General features: G+C 45.2%; 1 protein-coding gene across 1 annotated transcript in view; it reads left to right on the forward strand.

The window, feature by feature from the left end:
• Nucleotides 1-16,914: 16,914 nt before the first annotated feature.
• LOC126572646 (trifunctional enzyme subunit alpha, mitochondrial) overlaps nucleotides 16,915-20,000 on the forward strand; it is a 3,556-nt gene continuing 470 nt past the window's right edge. The window contains exons 1-5 of the mRNA XM_050232129.1: nucleotides 16,915-17,053; nucleotides 17,118-17,226; nucleotides 17,704-18,557; nucleotides 18,635-18,814; nucleotides 18,877-20,000. The exon at nucleotides 18,877-20,000 is cut by the window's right edge and continues 470 nt beyond it. Coding sequence (XP_050088086.1) covers nucleotides 17,154-17,226; nucleotides 17,704-18,557; nucleotides 18,635-18,814; nucleotides 18,877-20,000 — 2,231 coding nt within the window. The 5' untranslated portion in view covers nucleotides 16,915-17,053; nucleotides 17,118-17,153. The remainder of the gene's footprint in view (nucleotides 17,054-17,117; nucleotides 17,227-17,703; nucleotides 18,558-18,634; nucleotides 18,815-18,876) is intronic.

Here is a 20,000-nt window from a genome sequence, read left to right on the forward strand (position 1 = left end):
CAACAACGATTCCTCCAGCTCATTTGTGGTTCTGGGTGCAGAGTTAACAAACGTTGGGGGAAATTTCACCAGACGTACCTGAAGTGCAAATGCGTATTCTAAATGAACTTTGGTAAAAAGGATCTTTTTTAAAATTCACCAGAAAAATATTTCTCCCCAATAATCCGGTCTAGTCTCTTTAACTCCTCCAAAATACGCGGGACCGTCTACTTTTATCATTAAACTGCAAACAAGAGAAACCTTTTAATTTACTAGCTGTTTATTCGAAAAAGGATTCTAAAATTTTGGACCAAGTGCTACGGGATTTTTAATTAATTGATTAATAAAAGATAAACATTATCTTTGTATTTCATTTAAACTAAAAAAGTTAAAAAATATTTTCTTGGAAAATTTTCTCGTAAAAAGTAAAAAACAACTAACATATTGTGATAGAAATGCGCTCTAAAGAAGATGAATTCGTTAATCTCAATTCATTGAAGTATCGATTTGTGGTATCTGGGAACTGTAATCGCTTCAGTAAGGTTTTACCAACTATATCATTTTTTACTGAACAGCATTTACAATGCAATCAGAATCATACTTTATTCTTCTAAATATTATGTCTATAACTTAGTTTTTTCGATTCCATTACAAGATGGTGCCATTTCAAATCAATTCAAGTTCAAATCAAACACCTTTAAAGCGCTTTTTAAACGACTGATGGGTCATAATATTATTTTGCTCATATTTTTTTCTAAAGTTAACCATGTTGGGTTTAAAAATATCTGAAAACTCCATTTTGCAGGGAAGCTCCAGCACAGCTCCTCATTTTTTATGTAAGATGACAAAAAAATAAATAATGAAAAATGGAAAAAAGCATATTGCCAACATTTGATTGATGTAATTGCTCATTTCATTTTCAAAATGGTTTTGTTGAGCCAAAAAATCGAAAAAATTAGATTATAAACCCAATATTTAAATTCTATTTCCCCTGCAACTTTAAATACTTTATCAATTGAACACAGGATGTGAATGCGATTTTCGTAACCTCTTTCCAGGAGCGAAAAAAACATTGGGTTTTCTCTGTTCGTGGTCGGTTCCGTTTGGCCGTTGTTCCCCTTTCTCCGCAAACCAAACAAACTAACCAATACAATATTTTAAAATGAATGACTCGGTAATGAGCATTTATTGGACCAATTTAAATCGGCAACACCAGTCGGTAGCACCCAAAACACACCGGATGAGAGAAAGCAAAATCCGTAACGAAAAGCCTATCCACTTGAAAAAAAAAATCGTTAAACCGCCTCCCAACACCCGTGGACCATTGAAGAGCGTGTCATAACGACAATTTTAATGCCACTTTCTACGCACACACCCCGAGCCACGAGGGGGAAAATGCGGTACAAAAACCGTAAACACCAAAAAAAAAACCCAATCCCACCGACACTTTCCACAGAGCGGCCGCGGAACAGTGGAACAAAAAAAAAATCGGGAAGCAAAAAGTGGCAAAAAAATGCCACTTTCACCATAATCCCACGGCTATGGGTAGCGGTCCCTGGACCCCGTGACCGACTGGTGGGCCATTTCCCAGTTTTTCCCGCAACCGGTACGCACCCATCCTGGCGGTGGTGGCCGGGAAAATTTGATTAATTTGATCCTTACGCCCCTGCAATTAAGTACTGTGGACCTCAAACTCGAACCAGCGCGAACAGTTAACATACGTTAAATGAAGTGAACCTCCGTAAATTGACGCCACCAGCGTCGACCGGCGAGCGAGTGCCAGAGAGAGAGGGTGTGAAAGAGAGAGAGGGTCTGGGTTGCCCAGAAAAGGACCTTCCGTTGCGGTGCCGACCGGCGAGGGAAGGGGTGCAGCGTGACCGGTTGATGGACCGGAATCGTGGGATGTTTGTGTTTTGGAAGGGTCACCACCCCCGGGAACACCGCGATGAACCATCACAGGACAGGAGTCTTTGTCGAGTCTGTTGACGGTTTGCGCCATTTTGCAGATTCGCACCCAGATTGCGAAAAAAGAATACCAGAGCGGACTGCGTTAGTCTCCAGGGACTAGCGACGCCAGCCACTACGATAATCAGGAGATTAGAGCCAAGGGACTGATAGGGTTCGCGCCCTAAAATATGTCATTTATCAAAACAATATTTATATTTCTATTATGATGTACTCGATATTCCGAAAGGCACGGGCTCTTGGGCGTGATATCCCCCTCAGCCCGTGGCCACGCGAATAATTGAAACTCGAACCAGGGCGCGTGCTGCATATCCTGCTCCTGTTCTGTTCTGGCGTCATCTATCAGTCGGTGGCACCAGTTTGTGAGTACCGCTCACTAATGAACAGAATCCTTGGGAAGGCGCGTGTTTGCAAAAAACTAATTTGAATACAAATCTTTTTTTTCTTGTTGCCTTCCTTCTTTTGTAGTGCGTTAACTGAAAAGTGCCAGCGTTAGGAGCAGCCTTTTAGAGACATTTAAAAGTCGCATTAATCACCGTGATTTGCATACATTATCAGTGCAGGCCGGAACTGCTCGAGAGGATTCGATTACAGGAGAAGCCAGCGGCCAATCGGACGCGCGTCCTATGCCGGAGGCGTGCGGCCAAAAACCTCTCCCGATCCCCGGGAAAAGAACTCAAATGGGAAGTGTTCCCATTTTCCGAAGTGCTACCGAGTGCGTGCATAATTGAAAGAGCAAATATATCATCCCTGTGTCAATGCGAGGTTTACATGTGTTATGCAAATTAGCGATCGCAATGGCATCGATCCCGCTGCTCACTGGCCGGATAGGACTATCGAGCGGCAACTTATCAAATATCGGAAAAAGGGACCCGGGGCTTAGATCCAAGGTGACTGGAGTGCCAGGGACGGCACGAAATGGGAGTGATGGCAAAACAATGCGGTCCAAAAAAGAGAAGGAACGGGAACAGCAACAATTCATTTTTCTGACAGCAATGAGAAATAATTGCTCAATTGGAAAAACGGTTGCTAATGAATCGCAAAGTAGCGGCTGCCTGGGGGGAGGGTGAACAGGATATTTGCGATTCTTCCTCCTCCTGGTCAGCTTCTGGGAGATTCGCAAGTTGGGCGAGGGATAAGCTACCGAAATAGGAGAACCGATTATATAAGGGTCAGGATGGTGGCTCATGTTGCTGTCCGATCTAGACCGACCCGATCTAGATAAGTCGTTAAGAAATATAACTGTGCATAGTCTATAACATGACATTGCTTATCAATACTTTATGTTGAAAATAATAATGTGAGAAAATAAAAGATTTTTTGGTGAAGTCTGAAGGACGCAAACTTCCAAATATTGAAGTGAAGACGTCAAAATGATGATGTACGAGGATCTACAGGGTGAGGCAAAAAAACTGCAACACAGTTAACACGCCATACATTTTTCATTTTTGTTAGGATTTTATTGAATAAAACCAAAAAATGTTGGGAATTTCATTAACTTTCAGAATCAGTTTATTTTTTTACGGTATGTTACTTTTTGGATGAATTATGGTCTTGAGACCGTGAAGAGGCCTTGCTGCGCTTGGCCGCAAATGATTAAATTCTGAACTTTGTTTTCTTTGATGAGAAACCATTCGTTATCCTGTAGTTTTTAAACGAAAAAAAAATGGGATTTAGTTTCCAGGAAAGTCAGCTGATAATTTACACCCTCGGCTGGCCACCAGGACGCATAAACCGGGTTGATAATGGGTTGAGATGCGATAACACGCAATTTTTCGCATTATTCGCACATTTTCGTTCGGTGGATTCGATATAAATCAACAAATTAATGTTTCTAAAGCTATTAAAAGGTTCATTGCAGTCCTAGAAATGCAAACAATTCATGCGAAATCCCTAGAGACTCCAAAAGGACTTTGTATGTTGAGTAACATACCTTCCCTCAAAGCAACCGAGACATGAGATTAGCGTAAAGAAACATTTCACACTTCATTTCCATGTCTCATTGGCTGTCAATATCTATGGGCGCAAAAAATGCAGGACTTCTCCGTTTGCGGTATTTTGAAGGCCAAGCTTAGACCTAAAAAATGATCCTTTTTGTATCCTAAAGTAAAATTATTTGCGCAATTCTTACTAATTAAAGAAGTAGTGTAAAAATCGTCAAATCGTCGGTTATACAACACAAATCCATGTTTGGAAGACAACGAGAGTTTTTAATGAACAAGTACCTCAAACAATATAACGAATGCAGCGAATACTCGTGTACTTATTCCCAAACAAATGGGAATGTACAAATGTCTCATGGTTCTATAAAATGCCAAGAAACAATAAAGCACTTAAGGTCTGTGTTTCATGCAACAATCTTATTTCATGGTCACAGTTCCGTGCTTCGATAATGGCGATTTGTGAGAAATGTTCGTTTCATAATTGCTCAATAGTGTGCGAATGTCTCAAGGATCCCGTTGGTACACTCCCTTAGCTCCAGGGAACATCGGCACAAACCGTTCGCCTTGCGGAGGGTAGGTCTTGGCTATCCGGGGGCACCCCTGCTATCGATTTCAAGTATTCGCCTGTGTAACGTCTGAAGAAAGAACATTCAATTACCTCAGAAGCCTCTCCGCTCGGTGCGTTTGCGAACTGGATACAATAGCAATAAACGCCCAAGAGCCCTCTCGACAATCGGCAACAAGAAGAGTTCTTCGCGGGGCCACCATGGCCAGCCCTCGTTCTCACTAACGTTGCCACCTAAAACGGTTTACAATGGAACAAATAGGAGCGGATCAACGCTTTGCCCAGAAAACCCTCGCGACATCTTCGAGTGACGCAGACGCGCGAGAGTCGCATGCCCGGCCACCATGGGTCGGTGGTGTAGATTTCCATGCCCGGACCGCCATGCTGCAAGTCCTGTGCAGTTCGTGACCCTGGCCTGCAGCCAGGACGGAATGGGTGCCAGGTGCCAGTAGGCTAGGGTGAACGGACCCGTTGCCGGGGGTCCGGTCGCGATGGTTACCTTGTGCCGAGTCAGCTACCGAAGACGGTAACTTATCCCCGGACCCGGACCCGGACCCGGACCCGGACTTCCTATTTACGCATCGCCAGATACAGACCGGACCGGTCGCGTTCAAAAGTCAGGAAAGCCACGAACCACGAAGCACGACCCAGCATCTCAAGTCCGTTACCCGCCAAACCATGGACCAAGCCCCTACACACCTCCCCGAAAACACAACAGCAGCACGCCGCAGTGACGCCGCAGAGTGCAGCGGCAAAGATTTTATGGCAGATAATAATTTGTGCCCAAAAACCAAAAACCAAACCGGACCCGGCAGCCTCGGTCCGGAGAGCGCTGTTTGTGAACACAATGTTGTTGGTTCAACGCTTTGTTGTGGCTTTGTTGGCGTTTCACTTCCGTCTAGTTGGCTCTGAATGGGTCACAACAAGGGCCTACTGGGGCGGGTTTCATAAAATCCCACAAATCTCGAATCCTTGCTACCATAGCAACTCTCCCTGGGTGCTTCGGTTGAGGTGTTAGGTCTGCCGGAGACATTCGGAGTGAGCTAAGGAGTCCGTTCCGTTCCGTTCCTTTCCTCAGACGGGGCGATCCGAGGGAAAAACGGTTTTCCAGATATCATCAGCGTTCCCGTAGCTGGTGAATTATGTTTGCATCCTGGAATGCTATCCAGCCCAGATTAACGAACATCTGGCTGCTCCGGATGAAGTATTTTACATTTTATGACCACAGCATCCAGCGACGCGGCTCCATCCACGTCACGTAATTGTTATGCAAATGTTTCTCGCGGGTCTCCAAATCGGATCCTATGGCCTTGAAGAAGAAATCTTTTGTTTTATAATAAAAAAAGTTAATGCTCAAATAAATATTTTACCATAACACCATATACCAGCAATAGGATAAGTCCTTCAAGTCAGTCACAATTGCACTGGAACACTCAACCACCATCCGGGGACTCAGCTCGAGAATCCTTCTCCTTCAAAATGACCAATATCTACCGGAGTTTGAAAGCAGGAAACATTCGTCTGGTACACGCGCCACGAAAGTCGAACTCGGTGACAGAACCTCGGTGAAATCTCGTGTCCGTTATGACCCGCTAAACGCCGGCTGATCCATCCGGCACACTGTGAAAAAGGGCAAGAGTACCAAAGTGTCCAATTAGAAATCATTGTACTGTCACCGGAATTTGATGGATGATGGTTGTGTGTAGCAGCGTGAGGTGTTAGTGGCCCCCACCCCGAAAGTGGCTTATTAGGAAGGCTTTCTCCTGTCAAGCCGAACCGAAGCCGTTGGCCAGAAATCAAGAGGATTGTCCTTTGTGGTAGTGCACCGGAGTCGCCTCCGCTGTCAAATGGCAAGTACCAATCGCGCGCCAATACGCGTTCGAGTGGGACCAGCGTGGTCCTTACGGTTCGCCTCGTGTCAACTGGCAGTCCGAGGGATGATTTTCGGTCGTTGGTACAATGACACAGATACACCGTGATATCCTTACAATAACTGTGCCACTCGTGTCGTCGAACGGTCTCTTTTTATCGTTTATTTTTTCTCGCAATAACCATGTACTTGCCCCAGAAATCATTAAAAACTTAATGAAAAGGATCTCTCCTTTTACTCTCTTTCTCCGGTAAGAGCAGAGTGCGTCCTCTTCCGGCAAAAGGCATTGGGCATTAACATGCCAACTAGAGAACAAATCGTCGAGCGGAATAATCATGTCTTTTAGCTGGAACATACGAAGCGAGCGAGAAACAAGATTACAACATAATAACTTCATTCTGGGTCGTTCAGCGATAATTTGCCTTGATTGGGACCATCGAAAGGACACTGGCACGGACGGTGCAGGAGTAAAAGGCCGCACAAGAAAGCGCGCTGTTGGATTGTTCCGATGCCGTTGTCTTACTTTGCATACGTTGCGAGTTGATGTTGAAAAAGAAGAATGAAGAACTGTTGATGACGCTCTGGCAGTTCAAGCTGCAACACAGTTCCTTGGCCTTGTGACTATTGTTTTTCAGGTCACAATTGTGTCCCTCAATTGGGAGAAAACTTGATTTTTTTTTGTTTGTTTGTAAAATCCATCTACCAATGAGCGATTTGATGTGAATCCAATACATTAAATAACAGTCTGAACAATTAAAAGACTTTACGTATATCCAAGATTTTCATAAAAAATACTAGGGAAAAAATCTTATTCAAATAGAGAATAAGAGTAGTTTGTTGCCAATTCCATCATCTCCCTCTCCAACAGGATCTTGCAAGCCTCCTCGTTGGTGATAACAAGCGAAACAACGGACCGAGGCGAAAAACGCCGGTAATCGTTCGGCGAAAATTGAGTGTTTGTTTTTGCACCGTTCCCGACGCCGGTTACGCCGAAAGTAAATGTATCGACGATTTGCGCATTTTCCAGTTGCTCCTGCGGTCCGGTCGGGGCCACGCCATGCGACTAATCATGGTGCTCGATGACACGATACCCAAGGCCCCAAAGTGGCCCAACCGAATCGAGTTTTTCCAGCTTCTCAGCGTGATGGCGAAGGCCGATGAGGACCGTATCCCTCGGCGTATCGATTGGTGTTCGATAATTATCAATATCGTTAATGAAAGTGCGCCGCCGATGCGGTGTGTGCAATTATGGCCAATTTACGTTGGATTTTTACCGAAACCGAGCTCGCGGGCTGTGTAGTGATTTCGAACTTGCCTCCGAGTTGTATAATCTACATCTTCCCCCTTTTCCGTATTTACTTTGGTTAATTTAACGAAATTATGATTGATTGGATTTTTCAAGTGCCGCTTGCTTGCTAGCGGTCAAGGCTGTCTGATTGCTTGACTGTGGAATGACTTTTAGGGTTGATTAAGACATTTAGCATATTTTTGGAAACATGTTCTTGGCATGTTATAACATTCGTTTAGTCAGAAAAAATGGAGAAGTGCATCGAGTGTTGTTGTAATATTAGGTTGAAATATTTAGAAAATTCATCTCACCCCCAAACTGTTTTTAATTTTCCACGTTCTATCGTCCAACCAACATCCGATTCTGTTCCAAAAGGTTCACGTGTCATGAGTAATAGTTATTCCCTCAACCACACTTTAATACCATCCTAATGTTCCACTAAACTTTCCTCGTTATGCATTCAATCTTTGAACACGACTTCGTTGTCGGTAGAATGACTTCCGAATCAGTTTCAAGTAATTTCACATAATGTGTTACTACCACTCACTCCGAAAAGGCGGACGAGTATCTAAGTGTTAGCTGTTTCTTTGGTGTCAAATAAGAGCGGGGGTGATATGGAATTTTCAAAATACTAAATTGTTTTGATATTGGGTTGTTGAGAAGGTAATCCACAGAAGGGCCTCAAATTTACATTCGTTGTAAAGAGGGCATTTGACACTTAAAAAGTAATACAGTATTTGTTATTTACACTATTAGTCTGTGAGTTGTAAACTATAGTCAACAAAAATTGACGAAGCATTTTAGACTTTGGTTCGATGAAAGCGAAAATTCAAACAAGACTCCTGAAATTAAGATCACCCAGGATTGATCATAAAACTTTGTAATACTATTCGTGCAAAGCTAGAAAAAATAATTAGCTCAAAGAATCATATCAATCGACACCACACAGCAAAAAACATAACGACTGAAATTTCCATCTGCAAAACCTTCGGCAAAAGGAATCCAGTCATTTTCATGCTAACATCGATGAATCTGTATTTAGAGATTGTAAGTCTCAATATAATAATTTAAATAAACTGTTTTCGTACAGTCAAACACTAATTTAAGATCTTTTACCTCAACAAATGGTTCGATTGAAGTTAAAATGTTCTTGTTTGAGTTTGAGTCGCCGATAAAAAAAAACCATTAATCAAAGAGGGATAGTGAAATTGTCACTAAAAAGCCCGCAAATTATCCAACAGAATGTTTCGAAATGGACTTGAACGTTATCCAAAAATAATAAATTAGTTTCTCCCCAATCCAATATTATCCACGAATTATTCAATTACCTATGAACAAGTAAGTTTGGAGGTCATACAAGCTTACGATGTAACTATTCCCGCCATGTCTACCTCTATCGGATCAAGATCGGTGCAACAACCCTTTGCTACGTCCACAGAGGAGCACAAACCCCACCGAAAACAATAGACTTTTTGAAGTATTTCGCTCACGAAAAACGGTATCCTGCAAGATACCCAGCTGAACTGTTGAGTCTTATCTATCGTAAATCACTAAACGCAGCAAGGGACCCCCTTGCTCCTCTCCTAAACAGGAAACGCTCGGGCTGAGAAAAAGAGGTACGGAACGGAAACTCCTCAAAGTAACACCAAGAAGTTTAACGATGAAGGTGAAACGTAATAGTAAAAAAACTGTAGAATTAACAGCAGAAAAGGGAACGGAAAAGCAAGGAATCTTAATTCCCCGTCGATGTGTCGATGTGAGAAACTGTCAAAAGCGCCTCACCAGCGTCGTCACTCGTCGTCGTCGTCGTCGTTCTCCTGCAATTATGGCCGATTCTGTGTATGCCTCACTTGCCCGATCGCCCGTTGATTGCGGATTGAAATCAATCAAGATAAGACGCTGTAAAAGTCGCTACCGTGTAATTTCCCTGTGTGCATATCGCGTTTACTGCCGGAGGGCGCCCAATGTGTCGTCGTGAAGGGTCCGGAGCCACCGGAACGATTTTATCTGAAAATCGTCTTCACCTTCATCGACAGTAGGTACAGCAGCGCAAGGAATGGGTCTTTAGTTGTTTTTTTTCTTGTTTTATATGTTTATCGTAGAGGATACACGTTTTTATTCTACTACATAGTAAAGAACTATGGCGTAGGAATTCCTGATCTGATGTACAAGATGTACGGAAAATTGGCATCGCACTGTAGCGGAATAACGAAGCATCCGACTGCCGGTGGGGCCCGAAACCGAACGATCAAAACTTAAATGCAGCAAATGAACCCGTCATTATCCTTTTCTTCTTTTGCTTGCCCCATATTGGTCCTCAGCCTGGAAGGGTGCAGCCCTTCATCTCGTTCGTTTGCCTTTGGCCCAAATTTAGGCGCCAGGACGTCCACGACGTGACCGAGAAACGAGGAGGTTTCCCTTTTTTGCACTTCATTCGCAACAACAACAACAACAACAACAGCAGCATAAAGGCTCAAGACAACAATACGTACCAAGCAAGCGATGTTGCAGTATTCCAGGGGGGTGCGTGCTTGACAACCCTCCCCGTGGAAGAGCCGCAGTCCTCAAGTCCCGGGCGAACCAAAGTGTCCATCAGTTCGACACACGTGGTTGTCACACGGTACGGGGACGCTTGCATAGGTGCGAGGACGAGGTGTTAATTCAATCATCCCTTGTCGTACGCCATCGGGTCCCGCCGGTACCGAACGGTACGCTGGAAAAAGGGTTAAGCGGTAGAATTCGAACCGAGGTCACTGCAGGACGCCCCGGGACAAACCGATGAAGCAGTTACTAAGGAAGTTAGTGTGAAAGTGCAGTCCAGTGACGATTTGTTGTAAAATGATCCGATAATCCTGTTACACGGCGATTTTTCAACTCAGCCCGCTGGGAGGGGGACTACTACGATCGACGACGTTGCGATGGCTCGTGGCGATGGTAAATGCAATTGCATTCCATTCATTTCATTAATCCATTCACCGGTGGAAGTGTGTGCGAATGACCGGAAGCTGGCGTGGCGTGTGGTACGGAATCGCTGCAGCATCATCACATGAGATGAGGGGTTGATTTTGTGACATTCACCGCGAAAGGAAAGAAAGTTTGGACAAATTGTTTCACCGGATTGAGTGGATTTCGCGGTTTAAAGGGCACGTGGATGCTTGCAATGGATTAACAAACGGTTGGTTCGTCACGTGCTTAGCTGGTTTTGCGCAGAGAGAGAGAGAGAGAGAGAGAAAGAGAAAGAAATGTTGCATGGAAGGTATGGTTATGCCAACAACGTTAAGCAGGCCCTCAGTTCTCGGCCAAACAGTTTTCCTTTGCAGTTATTGTAGACATTGAGGAATTCAGTTATTTTATAATTATGATGTCAAATGTAATGCATTGAGTCTGTAGCTATGTAATGACCGTTAAACAACTAATTGGGCCAGACTAGCTTATCAAATGCTTACAATTAATGCAAAACGTCCATAATCATACCATGGTCCATAATTATTATGGTAAACAGGTTTCATTTACATATTTTAAGTGATAAATGGCTTGGTTCTACGGTAAATCCACGTGTAAATCATCAATACTGTAACAAAAATCACATGTGACTATGGAAAAATGAACCTTTTTAGTCAACCCCCTGCATATTGCCAGTTTTATTTCGCAATACATGAATCAATCAATGGTAGATGAATTTGTATAGCAGTGATAGGTGCGCTAAAATTCGAGAATTAATTCGAGAGATATTGTTGTTATCAAATCTGCAATTACTAATATAAGAATTGTTGGTATATTAACTATGCAGCGCACATAAAAAACTACTCGATGCTAACAATAAGATTTACTTTAATTCCTGTCTCATATGTTTTTTTTTAAACTCCTGAAAGATAACTATTTATTGGATTTAATTGTAATTTTAATAATACCAACTGCATAGCTTCAATTAAATTAACATAAATATTCACACAAAAAAAAATGAACACTAATTGCCAAAATTCCTTTAATGGAACATAATAAGATCGACTGGTTAAAACGTTCCATCTTGGCCCTCATTGGAAGTTGGGCATCATAGTCATGGACTATGAGTACATTCGAAGTACAAATTCTCATCGAAATGGACTGTCCATTATCCTGAGTTTAGAGCAATGATTCTGTAGTTGCTTGAAGCTTATCATGTACTGATCCAATAATAGAAGTGAAGATACTATGAAACAAGACAAAATTAACAATTATTCTGCCTTTAGTTGAGCAAAAACCATCCCCTAGGCTACTGTGATCCATCATTAGTCATCACAATGCCCCACTGGTAGCTACTTCACTTTCGTCTTCTAAACCAAACAAACGCATTTCACACTCTCCCAGCAAACCCAGCTGCTTCTTCCCTTTACCGCAATCATAACATTAACGATAGGCGCAACAATGCGTACAATATGCTACAATGATTCGATACGAACCGTCAAGTATGTTGCGAACGCGCGTTTTCCGCTTCATGCTAACCCCTTTATCATCTAGCCATTGCCTAACCAGAAATCAATCATCGACGACGACGCCCTCCAGCCTCCTTCAACAAAATCGCTTCGATATTGCGCTCGCGATTGGCGTTTCGAAGGCACAGAATCAGCGAACCAGATACCACCGCAAACCACCGCAATTATCCTTCCATTAACCGGTACTCAATACAACCGGGCACGATTCCGATTCTCTTCGCATCCCAGACAGTCCTCCGTTCCCAACCCTCCCATGGCAAAGAACGCGAACATCCATGGGTGGAGTGAGCATCGTGAGGACACGGGGTCATGTTTTGGGTGTGCGAGCAACATAGAAAAGGACAAATGATAGCAAACAACAGATCGACGGTGTGTCTCCGGTCCATCATCATCGAATGGCATGATTCACCCTCGATGCTTCAAACATCAAACGCCAACAACGGACCGACAGAACGGCCCAGCAGAAGCCGTTGGCGACGCGGCCTAGCGAGGGACAAAAGGAAAAGGTTTTAATGGGAAATGGGGAGAGATAGCACTACCTCGTGCCTAAGGGAGTCACCGATGTTTGCCTACCGTCGGTTACACAAGTATCGGATGCCACACGGATGAAGATCACTGGCACGGGGGCAAGACAGACACTTCCGCCACGGTTCACGCCGTTCGTGGGCATTTAACGTGTGCGACCGATAATCTATTAGATCAATATTAATTCAGATATAATGAAATCGGATGCCTCCTCCTCCCACACCGGTGGAACTGTCTCGGAGAAGGCGAAACAAAAGGCAGTTACCGGTGGCCAGCGAGGGGTGCTTGTGGGAAGCTTATGGGATATGGATTGGCACTCGCCATTGGTGCATCCCCTTTAACTCAATCGGAAGAATTGAACCCACAACAAAACCGTCCTAAAAACGGTCCAAACACAAAGACCGGTGACGTCGATCCCGTGCCAACGCCCGAGCAACACTTGATTAGGTGTCGTGTTTCGATTGCGTCCTTCTACGACCCCTGGTGGCCTGGTTTCGATTGTTTCAGTGCCACCCCATCCGGAAGCAGCAACCTCGCGCTGGTCTCGCATCTCTCAGTCCCAGGACTCGGTGTCGGTGGCCTCGGTTGTTGGTTGTGCGTGCCAGGCCAGGGAATCTGCTGCTGTTTGCTCAGCCTGTGTTAAGCATCGATTTGAATTTGTTGCGCAAATATTTGTATTTACTTTGCCACACCATTACTTGGCCGTGGTTCGGAGGGGCGGGGCGGTTTGTAATCCGCTGGGCAGTGGTGATGAGTTTAGACAGGAAGAGGGGACACTGCACTGGAACCGAGTCCGAGGCAACTTGTAACCTTTTGATCTAATTAAGGATTAGTTAGGTTTTCTCCGGCGAGTGCTAATTGTGTTGTTCATGGTTTTAAAATCAATTTGGTTCATCAACTACGGTGGAAGAGCAAATCTTTAAAAAATGCAGTTATCTGTAAAGGAAACTTATCTTATCATGCTTATTTGATAATGTTTTTTAAAGGTTATTAATGGAAAGGTCGATTGTTACTGATAAATTTATGAAAATCCGTTTGAAAAATGATTATTAAAATTACGGGTAAAAAATTATAATGGTATGACATATTTCGTTTGCATTTTATGAGGAATATGAAGAGATACCGATTATATTGAAATACTATGATTAATTTCCTAGTTTATACTTACAAATTGCCGTGCTGGATAGATGCAATCAAAGTTAAGCGATAAAGTGGAGAAAGTTCTGCAGATAAGATATTTTGTGAGGAACTTGGTGGTAGATGCTGATGTTATAATAGACTTTTTGACAACAGTTCGACCCTTGTTACTAATTAATAAGCGTAAGCTTGGCCAAGGATTTGCGAATTCTCGATTACCTGTGCCGCATGTACGATATCAACTCGCGACCACAGAAAATGTAACTTACGGCGTTCTCCAAGGATCCGTTTTAAGGCCAACACTCTGGAACGTGACGTTCGAAGGGACTCTGTGGCTGAGGTTGCCTGTTGGGACTCCAGCACCACCAGTAAGGCGCGGGAGGGCCTCTAATGATCTTGCGGCCATTATGCATGGAACGGGTGGCCTCAGTTGCTCGAGTAGGAGCCTACTAGTCAATGTCGGTCACCTTAGTTGGCGCTGCATTATGCGAGTCCTGCATGGGCAGAGACACTTTCAAAGCGGAATCTGGTCGACCGCAGCCATCGGCTTACGGGGTTAGGTTTGCCATTGCCTTCCAATCTGTGTCTTTGGTAGTAATAAGTCATGGTCACCGGCCTGATCGTGTAACGCCGGTCATTTGAACATAGAAGAGACGTAGGTCGTACATATCTGCTGATTGCCAATCTTGAAAGGTGATATTTTGTTCCTTTCGGGACACTGGTCACCCGAGAGTATTTCCACCTAGTGTTTTAACGGAAGAAAGTTTCAACTTTCCTAAGAGTTTTCCTCAGTTTCGTAACTTACTATTTCCAACTGAATTGGAAAAACAAAAATAAAACGTAGGTACCGTACAAAAAATTACCACTTTTAAAATTAATTGAACCAATTGAAAATACAAATGCAGTACAAAAAACTATTTAGAGTGAGTTTTGTAAGTATTTATTTTTATAGTTTCCTCATGCTTCATTTCCATTTTCTTAGATTCCATATACTCCATTTCCATTTCCTTACATCATAGGTTCTAGAGAAATATTCTAATTCTGATTATAGTGATCGCCATTTTCAAACCATTTCTTGTATCTTTCTTTACGGAATATAACGATTGTTACAATTACAAGTATATTCACATTTACACGTTTTAAGTTCTGTCAAGTTAGGAAAAAATTGTTTCAGAAAAGAACGATTCAAAGATGTGCTGGACTTTCTGAGAACTAGTTTGCGCAGATTATCTAACGGAGCGCCTATGTGATGGAAACTGGATTCATCCAAACATCCCCCGCCGATCGATAGTAACTCCAAACATTTAAGAAATGGCAATGCCTTCATTATTTCATCGGTCACGCACTGCGATATGTTAGAACGAGGACAGCCATCCTGAATATTTACGAACAGTTCTTTTAACTGCGAGCAGCTACTTAGATATTTGCTAATATTCTCTGTGCCACAACGTCCACTATCGATATGAATTTTAAGCATTCTTATTGACCTAGGAAGTTTTGCAATATTCGAGATATTTGTGAGATATAGAGTTTCTAGATGGACTAATTTTGATAAATCAATCGCTTCCGTTAAACGACTTGACTTGCTGGTAGACTGAATGCAAAGGGCGCGAAGATTCGTAAGTTTCGAAAGATTTTCTAACTCACTTGGGTTGGAAAGTTGGAATCCATAAATATACAAAGCCTGTAATGTTAGGCATGATTCACACAATTTCAGTAAAATTTCACTTGGCACAGGATCTCCTAAGAACCTCAAAAATTCTAGGTGCGCAAAACGAAGAAAAAATGATGGATCAGCATTTAGCATCTGTAAGCACTGTTTGTTCAATACCATCGAGAGGCGCTTCAGATTAGAGGGCGGAAATGTCCTGAGGTTATCGTGGATTGTATCAGCTACCGGCAGAAAACCTTTGAATGATACTAACTGCGGCATATCCAGCCGATATTTAAGTTTCGCTGCTATCTCGAGATGCTTCACAGAATTGCTTCGCAGCGTTAGTATTTTATCCCGAGCTCTTGAATTTTCGATACTCTGATTTAGCTCTAGACAACAGAGGCACAATATAGACGGAAGCCCTGCAGCTATCATTGAAAACTTTATCAAAGACATGCTACCGTAAAAAATCATCGAGTCAAGGTGCATCGTAATTTTGGGGTGAATAGCCGACCATACGCAGTGAAATTCAGAATCATACCCCACTTCAGTCCAGCAACATAGGTTACGGTAGCACCGCTGGGTCTTTTCCAGCATTTCGATTAAACCTGGTACCCTCCGTTCCGGCCTATTTTCTGGCAACATCACCGAGATGCTATAGTAGATCCGTATTTTCAACGTAAATCTTTGAATGTATGGGCTCAGAAAGATAATTCCGTTCCATCTCTGACAAGTGAGGGACGCGTTTTTTACGCTCGCAAGATCCAAGCGATCAAATACCATGCACAGCACCTGTATCGAGGACAAAGGGTATCAAGGGAAATAGAGATATTGTTTGTTTTGAACCATTTATGATATTCCTTTCTCACCTCAACGGGCAGGGTATTGATTAAATCCATCCTCTGCAAACGTATCGCTGAATCACAAAACAAAAAGAAACAGTTTCTTAAGATCGTTTCAACTTTTGCCAAATTTTCAGTGTGCTAGGCGAGTTTCCGGAATTTTCTTGTCAGGGTAGCCGTTTGTTTTGAAATACATGCTATCTGGCCAATGCTATCGAGCACATGCTATCTGGCCAATGCCAACACGCCCCCAGACAACCTTGCTTAAAAATTAAAAAATTACCATATTCTTTGTTCCAATTAGATGAGTTCGACTGCTAACCCAAGGTCAGACGCATTTTTCGCAAATTTCGTACATTCGCCAGTATGAAATCCACGACATAATCGAAAAACGCAGCACTTTTGGGTTCCTTATTCCGTGACGATGGTTAAAGCCCTCCGCTTGATGGCAGTAGTGGAACATGAGGTAGATGGTCAATTTTGTAATTAATCAACTTAAAAAATGAAGAAATAAATAGCCGCGTTTACAAATCCTGCCGTGAGCAATTTCGATGTGAACCCCAGGTGGCGTTGCTATGGAAAAAGAACCCCCAAAATTGGTCAACTGTCGCCGCGACGGCTCGTATCTGTTCGGTTTTGAAGGAATTTTGGTCAAGAGGGGTGATTTAGGGTGGTTTCTTCTATATATTCCGCGTTGTTTCCCGTTTTCCTTTTTCCTCAAAGCCACGGAGTTCAACGACGACGACGGCGGAGCGCTGGTGAATAACTTTTTTATTTATGTTCGTTTGAGTTCCGTTTCCGGACCATATCATTGTAAGTAGCTTTACACCAGAGTTTCCCCGGGAGCACCGGTCAGTTCAATCTCACCCTTCTGCAGGTGAACCCAGGAGAAAGTAGCCACAACTCGTAAAAGATGGCCAGCGTAAGACTGATCGGTGCCGCACTGCAACGAAACGTGACCTTTGGACGGGCGCTTCAGCTGAGGGGTAAGCATAAGCCGATTCTCATCTTTTTCTCGTCCACCCGGCCACTGCCGTTGTCTGAGCCACCCGGATTTTATCGGCGCCGGGTAGACCGGGGGGCACGAGATTCACACTAATCTTAGCGGATCGTCGCACGGATGGACTTTGGCCCTCGTAGGTGGGGGCGATGGTGAAAAGGGAATCGGTGATGGCACGTAAACATGACTCGCTCGATACGCATACTATGATGCAACGCGTTGCTGGTGTGTTGGTCCGTTGAGAGCAGCGAGAAAAGAGACAAGACTTTGGATGCCGACAGCTGATAACCACCATCGAGGGAAGGACAGGCATCGTTATGAAATCAAATCTTGCCGTTTTCCGAACCACAACGGAGATAACGATCAGTCTTCCCGGTTCCCTAGCAGCAGCAGCAGCTCTTCAATGACCGATATTCCATGGCCTACTAATCGTTCCCTGCCGATTCTCGATCCTTCCTTGCAGCGCACCAATCGCAAATGACGGCCCGACTGCTGGCGACGGCCGCACCGGCCACCAGCAAACACATCCGCACGCGGCTCGTGGACAATGTGCTGGTCATCACGCTGGACTCGCCGGGAGTGAAAGTGAACTCACTCAACGAGGAAGTGCAGGCCGAGTTTGATGCCGTGATCCGTGAGGTGGAAACCAATCCGTCCGTCAACTCGGCCGTGCTGATCTCCGGTAAACCGGGTTGCTTTGTGGCCGGTGCCGACATTACGATGCTGGAGAAGTGCAAATCGGTCGAGGAAGCCACCCGGGTTTCGCACGAAGGCCAGATCCAGTTCAGCAAGCTGGAAAAATCCCGCAAACCCATCGTGGCCGCCATCAATGGTGTGTGTCTCGGTGGTGGGCTCGAGCTAGCGCTCGCCTGTCAGTACCGGGTGGCGTTGAAGGACAAGAAAACGGTCGTTGGACTGCCGGAGGTGATGCTGGGACTGTTGCCCGGTGCCGGCGGTACCCAGCGATTGCCGAAGCTTACCTCCATCCCGACGGCCCTCGATCTGGCACTGACCGGCAAGTCGGTCAAAGCGGATAAGGCCAAGAAGCTGGGCATCGTCGATCTGCTGGTGAACCCACTCGGTCCCGGACTGAAGCCGGCCGAACAGAACACCCTCGAGTACCTGGAGCAGGTGGCCATTCAGGTGGCGAAGGATTTGGCCTCAGAGAAGCTGAAGGTGAGCCGCCAGAAGACGGGCCTCGTCAATAAGGTGACCGAGTTTGCGTTCGGCATCGAATGGGTCAAGGAAAAGGTGTTTGCGAAGGCGCGCGAACAGGTGATGAAGCTTTCCGGTGGCCTCTACCCGGCACCACTCAAGGTAAGGTTCTCCCAAGGGCAGCCAGATAGGGAGTCCTTTCACCTGACACTCTCGACGCTCTCCGCTTGTGTTCCCAGATCCTGGATGTGATCCGTGTTGGTGTAGATAAGGGACAGGAGGCCGGATATGAAGCGGAACGCAAGGGCTTCGGTGAGCTCTCGCAGACCCCACAATCGAAGGGACTGATTGGACTGTTCCGCGGTCAGACCGAGTGTAAGAAGAACCGTTTTGGCAAGCCCGCTAATCCACCAAAGACGGTAAGCGATACGCGGAGTCTGTCGTGGCCACCTTTTCTGATTCCTTTCTCTACTCGTCACAGGTTGGAGTTCTCGGGGCCGGTCTCATGGGTGCCGGTATTGTGCAGGTCAGCATCGATAAGGGCTATCAGGTGATCATGAAGGACACGACCGAGGCTGGGCTGGGTCGAGGTGTTGGTCAAATTCAGGGTGGTCTGCAGAATGCCATCAAGCGCAAGCGCATTAGTGCGATCGAGCGCGATCAAATTCTCTCCAACCTGACCTCCACCCTGAGCTACGAACCATTCAAGAACACGGACATCGTGATTGAGGCCGTGTTCGAGAACATCGACATCAAGCACCGTGTTATCAAGGAGCTGGAACAGGTCGTCCCGAAGCACTGCATCATCGCCACGAACACGTCTGCGATTCCCATCACGAAGATTGCTGCCGGTAGTTCGCGGCCGGAGAATGTGGTCGGTATGCACTACTTCTCGCCGGTGGATAAGATGCAGCTGCTGGAGATCATTACGCATCCGGGCACATCGAAGGAAACGGCAGCGGCCGCCGTGGAAGTCGGTCTGCGTCAGGGCAAGGTGGTGATCACTGTTGGCGATGGCCCGGGATTCTACACGACGCGTATCCTCTCGACCATGCTCTCGGAGGCCATCCGGTTGTTGCAGGAGGGAGTCGATCCGAAGGATCTGGACAAGATGACGAAATCGTTCGGCTTCCCGGTCGGTGCCGCCACTCTGGCCGATGAGGTCGGTATCGATGTGGGAGCGCACATTGCGGTCGATCTGGCCAAGGCATTCGGGGATCGGTTCAGCGGAGGCAACCTGGGCGTGATGGACGATCTGGTGAAGGCCGGCTATATGGGGCGCAAATCGGGCAAGGGTGTGTTCGTGTATGGCAGTGGCAAGAGCAAGAACCGTGAGGTGAACCAGGGTGCCCTGGCGATCTTGAAGCAAAAGTACGCTCTTCAATCCCGCGGTGCCAACTCGGTTGAGGACATGCAGCTACGGATGGTTTCGCGCTTCGTCAATGAAGCGGTGCTGTGCCTGGAGGAGAAGATTCTGGACAGTCCGCTGGAGGGTGATGTGGGTGCTGTTTTCGGTCTCGGATTCCCACCATTCACCGGTGGACCGTTCCGCTGGGTTGACCAGTACGGGGCCGGTAAGCTGGTTGACAAGATGCGCTCGTACGC

This window comes from Anopheles aquasalis, chromosome 2, assembly GCF_943734665.1.
Source record: "Anopheles aquasalis chromosome 2, idAnoAquaMG_Q_19, whole genome shotgun sequence".
Taxonomy (NCBI): Eukaryota; Metazoa; Arthropoda; class Insecta; order Diptera; family Culicidae; genus Anopheles; species Anopheles aquasalis.